The sequence below is a fragment of the Squalius cephalus genome, assembly GCF_949319135.1.
Source record: "Squalius cephalus genome assembly, chromosome: 20".
Classification (NCBI taxonomy): Eukaryota; Metazoa; Chordata; class Actinopteri; order Cypriniformes; family Leuciscidae; genus Squalius; species Squalius cephalus.
In genome coordinates, this window is record NC_137141.1 from 650,260 (window position 1) to 660,523 (window position 10,264).

Here is a 10,264-nt window from a genome sequence, read left to right on the forward strand (position 1 = left end):
TTCTGTTGTGCTCTGTATGAGGAGCTTGACGGCTGGGACTGCTCACGCCCAGCAGCCCCAGGGGGTTGGACACGGCGAGGGAGAAATTTCTTAAATGCCTCTGACTGTTTCTTAGCCTCCTGGAATCTTTCCACAACCGAATTAACAGCCTCACCAAAGAGACCAGAGGGATCAATAGGTGCATCTAACAGAAAAGCACGATCTTTTTCTTTTATTTCTGCCAGATTTAACCAAAGATGCCTCTCAGTGGCTACAAGGGCTGCCATAGACCGCCCAATTGCTCTGGCGGTCTCCTTAGTAGCCCTGAGAGACAAATCAGTGGCCCGACGAAGTTCTCGAACCTCATCGGGCCCCACCCCCTCGTTTCTGTCCAAATCCCCCAGCAGATCAGCCTGATAAGCCTGGAGCACTGCCATAGTGTGTAGACATGCTCCAGCCTGACCTGCTGCCGTATATGCTTTGCCCACGAGAGATGATGTAGTTTTCAGAGGCTTTGTGGGCAAAGCTGAGGCCTTCAGGGACGATGCTGAACCAGGCGACAGATAGCTCGCGAGCGTCTGTTCAGCCTGTGGCATCGACCCATAACCATATTCTCTCAGCCCCCTAATATCTGAATAAACGTGAACATGGGGACTATAGAGACGAGAGGAATATGGTTTATTCCAAGATCTGGACAGCTCACTGTGCAGATCTGGAAAAAATGGAAGGCCTCGTGGTGGAAGTGATTTAATAGATGGAAGGAAACGCTCATCTAGTTTGCTTTTAGGACGAGCGTCCCTTTTCTCGGCTGGCCATTCAATATTCAACTTTTCAACAGCACGAGTAATCACATCCACCAACTCCTCATACGCTGGAGAAGAGGACTGTGAATCCTCTTCCCTTATTGTGCTTTTACTTTTTTCACTGTCAATGCTCAGCACATCCAACTCCTCAGAGCTGGAGCACTGAAGCATTGGGCTCTCTTCCCGGGCGGAAGAAGCCGCAGCGCGGGCTTCCGACACCGGGGAGAGAGCGCTGGATCCCCCAGGACAGGAAGGAGATAAGGTCCTCGGACCCGTCTCCAACCCTTCTGAGAGATCCTTTTGCGATCCCCAGGAATGCATTCTCCGCGCTGCCTCGGCAGACGCGGGTCCCGCACCCTGAGGATCGCGAGGCCGACCACTTTCCTCAAAAAGTGACAGCCGGGAGCGGAGCGTGCGGAGAGGAAGCCGCTCGCAATGCTGGCAGTCAGCCCCCTCGAAGGCTGACACCGCATGCTCCACTCCCAAACAAATGACACAAAGCTCGTGTGTATCCCCACCCGTTAAATAACGCGGGCAAGGAGGAACACAGAGCTTGAACATTTGCTTTTCCATTTCAATAGACAGACAACAGTAAATAAGACAGACAGAGTTACACAGATCGCTTGCTGAGGCAACAGAAGCTAAAGCCGGTTTCACCGGATGCGCTTTTATAGCTTCCTGGTCATGACGTCACCCGCCCGTGACGCGCATTTCATTCATTCCATTGGACTAGTTGACATAGATGCTTCAGACGCATTCACGCCGGGGGCGTTCCCAAAGCGTTATCGACGCATCGCGAGTTCCCTCGAAAGGGAACTCGAGATCATGTAGATGTGAATTTGAGAACTTGTCCAATAAATATTTGTACTTGTACATGAACATTTACACTCACAGTTCTAATGTGAAAATCTGTAAAATAAAAATCTGAGGTTGAATGTTGAGATTTGCTCTCGCAGACAACAGTCCCAAACCTGTATCTGAATCTGAAGCTGCAGACGAGAAGTCACGAACATGTAAAATGCCATTTATAGAAATACAATGACAGACACAAACTTGTAGTACATTATTCTTTCATTCACATTCGCTATACAACATCAATTAGTACAAAGTGTCATAATTCATAATAATCTGTGTTGGGTTCACTGTCGATCATTATATGAAGATCAGAATAAAAGCTTCTGTTGATTGTGTCTCATCAGCTCCTGTGATTCTGGATCCAAACACGGCAGATCCACTTCTCGTCCTGTCTGATGATCTGACCAGTGTGAGAAACAGCGGGAACAATCCACTTCTTCCTGATAATCCAGAGAGATTTAACTGTTATTACTGTGTTCTGGGTTCAGAGGGTTTTAACTCAGGAACACACTGCTGGGATGTGGAGGTTATGGAGTGTAGAGTCTGGACTCTTGGAGTAACTACAGCATCAAACCAGAGGAAGGGACGTGTTTTCTTGAACACTGATGTCTGGAGTGTGCGGTACCGAGTGTCTTCAGGTTCTGGTTTTCCTGTTGAACAGAAGCTTGATCGTGTGAGAGTGAATCTGGACTATGACGGAGGAACAGTGTCGTTCTCTGATCCTGTAACTAACAAACATCTTCACACATTCACAACCACCTTCACTCACACACTCTTTCCATTCTTCCGTTGTTGTTCTTCCTCTCTGAGGATCTTACCGGTCAATATTCAGTAAACGTCACTCCTGTAGATCTGGATCTTCCTGCTTTCATCATGTTTCCAGTATTTACTCCATATCTCATGAGTAAGAGTGCTGTTGATCTGAGTATCAGTACGCTGGCTGTGATTGGGCCGTGATGATCACATGACTCAGCAACACACACACTCTCATGTTGCTTTAACAGATCGATAAACAAGAGTGAAGTTTGTCACTTTGCTAATTTTCACATAATTATATAAAAAATCTAGAAACTGAGCCTAATTTTACACATGTACAGTTTCAATGAATTTGTAAATTAATAATTGTTTATTTCAGTTTAAATGATCATTTGCTCATGTCTCTGTGACTCTCTGTGATCTTCTGAGAATCTGTGAACAGAATTTGATAATCCCTAGTTTAGAAAGTTTAGCGACTGTATGTTTCACACACACAGAGACACGAAGAATCGGCGTATGAATCTGAACAATGGTGACGATCAACATAACGCTTCGTGCTGCAGTGCATGCTGGGTAACCTCTAGGACACAACCAGAGGGTCTTATGCGTTCCAGGCAACCTGTAACCCGTGTTTTTCCAACCTTATACCCATGAAAGTGCACTGGAACGGCAGTCAAACCCGTGACTTCCCACCCGTGAACTCGTACTAGATCGATGTACTCCCACTTACGAGCTCTGACGTCACATAGCCCGCGAAACCATACAAAACAACAACGGCAGCCCCGACGGATGCAGTGTTTCTGCAGGCGGTACACGGTGAGAATACACTTTAGGACAATATAACGTTGCAGTCAAATTAATAATAATATAATAATACCAAATACATTTCCAAATATACAAATAAAGTAAAATAAGAGGTATAACAGCTTATCTTGCCTTATGTGCCGTTCTTCCTCCTCCGTTTCCCTCAAATAAACTAGGAGTAAGCACCTTTGGCGACAGAAATTATTACAAATGCGCATAAGCCCCGTAAGGTCCGCCATGCTGGTTTGTTTACATCTAGCTACCACAATTCCTTGCGCTCAGGTAGTTTGGCGTGACTGGCCTGGAACGCTACAAAGTCGTGAGTCGTGGTTTGAAGTCGTGATTTACGTGCTCAAAAACCTGCCTGGAACGCCGCATTATATTAGGGAGACGAGAGGGTCTGTATCTCTTACCATTGGAGAAAGTGTAATGGCTGACTTTGATCATGTGACGCTCCTCAGCCTATCGTGTGACGGCAGTGATGTCAGCGCACGCAGTTTAATGACAGTCAGTTCCAGCTCGCGTTAATCAGTTTCTTGTGGATTATAAGCATGTTGGTCTTGTGAATAATGTTGTATATTTGGTGTTATATCGCTAGTCAAGGTACAGTAGGACTGCGTTGATTGTGGACTGTGCTTTACTGAGCGGTAACAAGAGCTTGAAGTAAAACATATTTAAGATTAGATTTCAATCTGTTCATTGGTCATACATAACAGTGATACGAGTCACTAAAAATATAATTGTAATTTAATTGTTGAAACCTGGATCCCATAGAAAGAATTCATTAAGAATTCATTAATTTATTAAAATCTTTATATTTGATTGCCTTCATTAAAAGGCGTTATCATTATTAGGCATAAACAGCAGTCATAAATCATTACAATTCAATCAAATTCATTTGTCAAAGAGAGAACACATCTTTATTTTATCTCATTAAACAACAATATAATACAATATTTATAATTAAATAATAATTATTTTTTAAATGCAATAGTCAGTCAAGTCTTATTATAACTGGTAAAACCTGAAAGCCAAAGAAAGAAAATTGATTTTATTTTCTTTAGACAATATTCAATATCACTCAAAATTACACTACACCTATTATTAAAGACTAACTACTCATTAGCTGGTGGTGATGCCGTAAACGAGTCCTACCTGTCGCGACACTCCCTCCTCTTAAAAGGTTCTACATATATTTCCCAATAAAGTATTGTTTAGAGTAAAACTAACAAAAGATTAGCGAACAGGTTGTTGATTACTTAAGCTTTTTCCTCTTAAAAGCGGTTTGTTCAGTGTAGTGAAGCCTCTTCTCCACCGACATCCATTAAAAGCAAACGTCCTCTGCTCTCCTTCCCTGTGTGCCAGTGTTAGTGTTCGCCATTACGCTTTTGCAGGCTTGTCATCTAGTGGCTTTGACAAAACTCATCCATGACTCCCAGCATGCATTGCAGTGTGTATAAATAATGCAGCTGAAATGTCCCACTATTTTCTTTTATTACTCATTACTTTTATTTTTGCTGTTGTTTTTGTTGACTGTGTCGTAGCTTTTTTGTGATGTTCAGAGTTTATCTGTTTGTCTGAATATTTTGTTAATTGTAACTGTTGTTGAGGTTTGTATAAAGAGTGTTGATGTCTAAATGTGTCTCAATGCCTAGCTGAACATTCTTGCATTAAAATAAACATTTCCGCACATTTGAGAATCAATCTCTGTTTGAATTAGTGCTGATGTGATTCAGTCAGTTTTTTTAACCATTTCATTAATATTGGTTTTGAATAATTAGTGTTTTGAACCAGTTTATGCAGTGCATTTGAGACAACAGGGCCATTGTTTCACAATAATCTCCTCTTCTGTCCTCCGTCTGTAAAGCACAATCGCTCCCCCTGCTGTCTGACAACAGCTACTGTACTGTACCCTTACTGTCTCTGGGATGGAAATGAGATTCTCTGACCACAACTAAACCTTTACCCTTTTTTAAACCTTTACTTCCAGTAAATGTTAAAGATTGTATATTGTTCTTTTACTTCCACACCCACTGTAATTCAGATGGACTACAGTAGCATGTTACAGGTGTGTACATGATCAGGTGATGACTGCTGTGTGTTGTTGATGATGTAATCATCATCTTGTCTCTTAACTCACTGATCTGATCCTGTGTCTATAAACCAGCCTTTCTCAAACTTTTTTCAGTCAGGGCACCTTTCAAAAGTGCATAAAATCTCAAGGCGCCCCAGTGTAAAATATAATTTAAAAACACTGCATAACCCAAATGTAAATGCAAATTTTATATATATATTTATCTAAAATGAATTTACAATTTTATTGATCCGTTCATATGTTTAACCCTTTCACACGTACATTTAAAATATCAGCGTGAGTTTTTCAAGGTGACCGTTATTTAGAATGTGTCACTTTATGGTTTCCATGGTGACGCGTCATTGCTTGTCACGTGACACACCGCAGCAACAACAGAGCTGAATGAATGATGATCTGCTTTTATGTCATTTTTCCTTTTTTATTCAAAATATTCACAAATTTGTTAGATATGGCATTAAATATCTGATATTCCGATTGTCAAATATTTGCAAGTGGAAGTGTTTTGTTTTTTGAACACCATTATAACGATCGCGTTAGTTGAGCTGTATGCGCGATGGGCGCCGCCATCTTAGTTTGTGCCGCAGACGCAGTTCAGAGAATCGGATCTGTTGGATTTACAACAAGTGAATTCATCCACTTCTCCCGAAATACATAAAAGTAAGTGGCAGGTGAACTGGGAGAAGAATAGAGTAAACTTTAAAGTTACTTACACAATGTGTATCTGATATGAATAAAACTAATTATAATGGAAAGGATTATTATTGCCTCTTCCTTTGACATAAGTGTGTATTTTACAAACTCTAAATGTATTGTTTTTTTAGTACTTATGTCTGAAACCTAAAACAAACATTATGTGGATGAAAACACTGAAAAGTTGTGACAGCTCTGAGCGTGCCTGTCTCTGGCTCAGCGCCAGCCAACGCGCGAAAGCACATTTGAATTTAGCAGTTGATCACGTCATGCACTGACCGTTCTAATCACACCGGTGCTCCAGGGACCAGCCTAGACTGATCACACCGGTGTGATCGTACGTGCGAAAGGGTTAGAAGAAGAATGTATTTATGTAAATTCAAATATATTTATATATGATTTGTGGGTTTTTTTTTTTAGCCTTTACGTAATTTTTTGGCGGCACCCCTGACACAGTCAGGTGCCCCCAGTGTGCCGCGGCACCCACTTTGAGAAAGGCTGCTATAAACCACAGAGTCTTTCTCAGAAAGACAGGGGTGTCACTCTGGTGTGAAATAGTCAGGGCTTAATTTGAGCCGGAACACGCCGGAACATGTTCCGGCACCTCCGACATTGGATCCGGAACCTTTTTTATTGGATCCGGCACCTCATAAAATTAATTGCCTAAATGAAAAAAAATAAAATTACTGTTTGTGTAGTGTTCAATGTTTGTGACACATGACTTGCGCGCTTGTTGTACGAGTTGAGATTGCTGTTAGCCTCGATCGTTTCACTCAGGGGAAAAATGTCAAAAAGACAGGAAAGTTTGCTTAAACTTTTTCAAATACGCTGACCAGTCAGATCCCAAACAAGCAAAAATCGTTTCTGCTGATCAAAAAGGAGACCACGGTGGACACAGTAGCCTAGTGTCGACATAATATCTCGTTATTTCGACATAATAAGGGGACATTCTGCATTAAGCCACATTAAGCGTTCTTGGTTTTTTTGTACATAGCCTATTTGTTAGGATTTTAGTATCATAATGATTAATAAATGCACGCACAATTATCCGTGAACTTGATTTGAACAAATGCCTTTCAACTTGTGTGTGCAAAATTCAGAATTAAATTAATGTGCAGAAATTTGTACAAATAGAGACGCTATGTATAGGCCTACTTTACTGTTGTAGCCATTAAAAAAGCGCATTTAGTTTCATATTTGTTAAAATATTATTATGTTTTTTTTTCCATTTATGTTGATTTATGAAAAGTATGCGCAATATGAGACATGGAGCGGGTCAGACATGATTTTGACCACTTCATCAAGTTGTTTTGTAGAAAGCCCTTTCTTTAAAGTGAATTTCGTTTTGTATAAATTGTATCTTAATTTTAATAAATTTTTCATCAACCAATTGCCTGTATTTAATGAATAGGCCTACGAAACAAATATAACGCAGGCGCCCGCGCGCTCACTTGCATTGCACGTGAACTAGAGCACATCCTAACTTAACGAAACTCAGTGTATGCCTCACACAGACATGACAAAAACATCAAATACTCAAAGCTTGAAATGTCTTTAAACGAAATAATTCAAAACGAAAAAAGAAAAAGGCTACTCTCTGATTATGTAATCCATTAGGCTTATTTATGTGCATTTCTCTCTATAAGCGCGTTCACACGGAGATGGCGATCGTCAACTTCATCTTTGCAGCCGAGTCGACACTTTTAGAGAAAACACTTGTTTATTAATAAAAATCTATACACGTGTCACCGGATTTAGAGATGCACGCACACATATTATTTCGAAATAAGAGATATTGTGTTGAAATAACATTATTATTAATAATAGCCTACATCTTTTAGAATAGGCCTATTTGATTGAATGCTGAATGTTGCGCTTGTTCAATTTAATAAAATTAAAACTTTAATTGTGATCATTAACATAACTGAATATTAAATATTTAGTGGCCAAGTTTTGCGCAGCTCCCCCGTCAATGATCTAGCACCCACTCAGCATGCGTTAAAAATTCTCTGGCGCTGTCCCTGCAGAGAATCTACGTAGGCAGTGTAATTTTTTTTTATTTTTTTTTTATTTTTTTTTGTTCCGTTACCTCCAACCCCGGTTTTGAGTCGCCGGATCCACCCCCCCTCTGCGCTCCGGGACCTCCCACTTTACAAATTAAGCACTGGAAATAGTCTCTACATCACATCACGTCTCCCCCCTCCACCCCCACTTATTGTCATTACAGGTACATTTCACATCACAAAATTGCCAGTAATCGGCAGTGTTTTTTATAATTTCCACAAAAATGTCAAGGCCCCAAAGAGTTTTATGAATATCTGAACATGAAATATATCAAAAGAACGTCTCAGGTTACGACGAACCCTAGTTCCCTGAGAAGGGAATGAGATGCTGCGTCAATGGCGATTTGGGAACGCCCCGCGTGATTGCGTCTGAAGCACGTGTGTCAACTAGTCCAATGGCGAGAGTGAACCATCCTGACGTCACGACCAGGAAAGGATAAAAGCACATCTGGAATAACCGCTGTTAGGTTTGAATTAGCCGAAGCAAGTCAATCACAGGGATCCAGAAAGAATGGTAAAGAGACCTAGCGTCTCGATCCCTTCTGTCGTAACCTGAGAGGTTCCCTTTCGAGGGAACTCATGCTGCGTCAATGATGCTCTGGGAACGACAATGCCCAAAGCTAGAGTTGGGGTACTCAAACTCGGACTCGAGTCCAGTTTTGAAAGAACTCGGACTTGTTATGTGCTCGGATGAATCTGTACTCGGACTTGACACGCACTCTGACATTTTAGACTCGGAAAAATTTCCGAGTACAGTCGAGTCCGGGCACTGGAGGACACAATATTATTCAGAAACGAAACTGCTTGTGTTGTTTCAGCGTTGAGCATTGTAGCCAATCACAGACATGTGTATTAAAGGGGAACATGGCAACTCTAGCTATTTCTTCACTGATTTTCCCTTTTGTTGTCGTGTGTTTTCTCAGCGAGCTCCCCCTACAGCTGTGGGCCGTGTATTTCACAGCACTGTAGTAAAAAACACCCTCCTCCCCCTTCCTACCGCTGCTCATGTGAATTTGTCATTATGGGAGCCTGCCAACTTTATCGTGTGGATCTATGTCTACCGAGGTGGGTAATACATCATACACAGTATCATATGGCGTGTGTGTTTATGTTGAATTCCGTAAAGCAGTTTGTGTTTTTCACTCGTTCTCACTTCTCACGAGACTTCCTATTTCCAACTTACCGGGGACGTTAGTCCCCATGTTGCAAGGTTGGTTTTCCGCTGGGGAACGCTGGGGGGAGCGGGGAACGTCACCATTCTCACCAGAACAGGTTATTTAACCTTCCATATGATTTCTAAACGGATTTATTAAGTTGAAATAGTTGCCAAGTTCCCCTTTAAAGGGATGGTTCGGAGTAAAATCAGCCGAGTCTCCTTTGCACCATGACCTCGAGCCAAACACCCCCCAGAAGCCTTTTTCCCCTTGGTCGAACATTATTAGTTAGAGCTTATTTAGAGATATCAGCCGGATGGTTTAGTGCAGGCGCTAACGGATCCTCTGATGTATCTCATAAATTACCCCACTAATAATGCCCAGAATGCACCAAACTTCTACAGTAGCACAGATAGGTTCTGGCATTGGAAAGTTTGTAAGTACATCAGGAGTTTATTTAAATAACACTTGCCTGATGGCTAATGCTACTGCTAACCCGGACATTGACGTCACTTCCGTGATTTGGGAAAAGCCCGTAAAATTATTTTTGGAGAATATGTTTTTACCACTGCAAATACAATTCATTTTGCGTGTGTGTGTGTGCACTTCTCTGTGGTATTGTCATGAACCCCTGGTCGTGATCCTGGCTCTGGCTGATTTGAGATCGCTGGTGGGCGTCTTCTCCAGTTCTCCAAACTCCTGTCTTCTCACCTGAGGTTCATCACGTCAATCAAGCACACCTGTTCCATATCAAGCTATCTACTCTCTTATAAAAGCCAGACCAACTTTCCAGTCCCCGCCGGATAGTTGTACCATTCAGTACGAGTACACGTCAGCCGACCTATATCCTGAAATTTCTGTATTTTGTCTTTTGTTGGGGAATTGAGAGCTAACTCGTTTTTCCCTATCTTGATCGCAGAGCTCCAGCCTGAACCTCGGACTAGGGATGGGCAAATGAAGCCTCATGAAGCACTGAGGCTTTCCCCTGATTGCTCCGGGAAAAGATTCAAAGCATCAAGAGTGTCGAAAACAGCGCCATCTTGTGACTGGTCAAATTTATAGCAG

The 10,264-nt window shown here is 41.8% G+C and overlaps 1 protein-coding gene across 1 annotated transcript in view; it reads left to right on the forward strand.

Annotated features, from left to right (window-relative positions):
• The window catches only part of LOC307148340 (nuclear factor 7, ovary-like), a 72,727-nt gene extending 69,925 nt beyond the window's left edge, over positions 1-2,802 (forward strand). Inside the window, exon 6 of the mRNA XM_079853782.1 lies at positions 1,982-2,802. Coding sequence (XP_079709908.1) covers positions 1,982-2,472 — 491 coding nt within the window. The 3' untranslated portion in view covers positions 2,473-2,802. The remainder of the gene's footprint in view (positions 1-1,981) is intronic.
• The last annotated feature ends 7,462 nt before the right edge of the window (positions 2,803-10,264 follow it).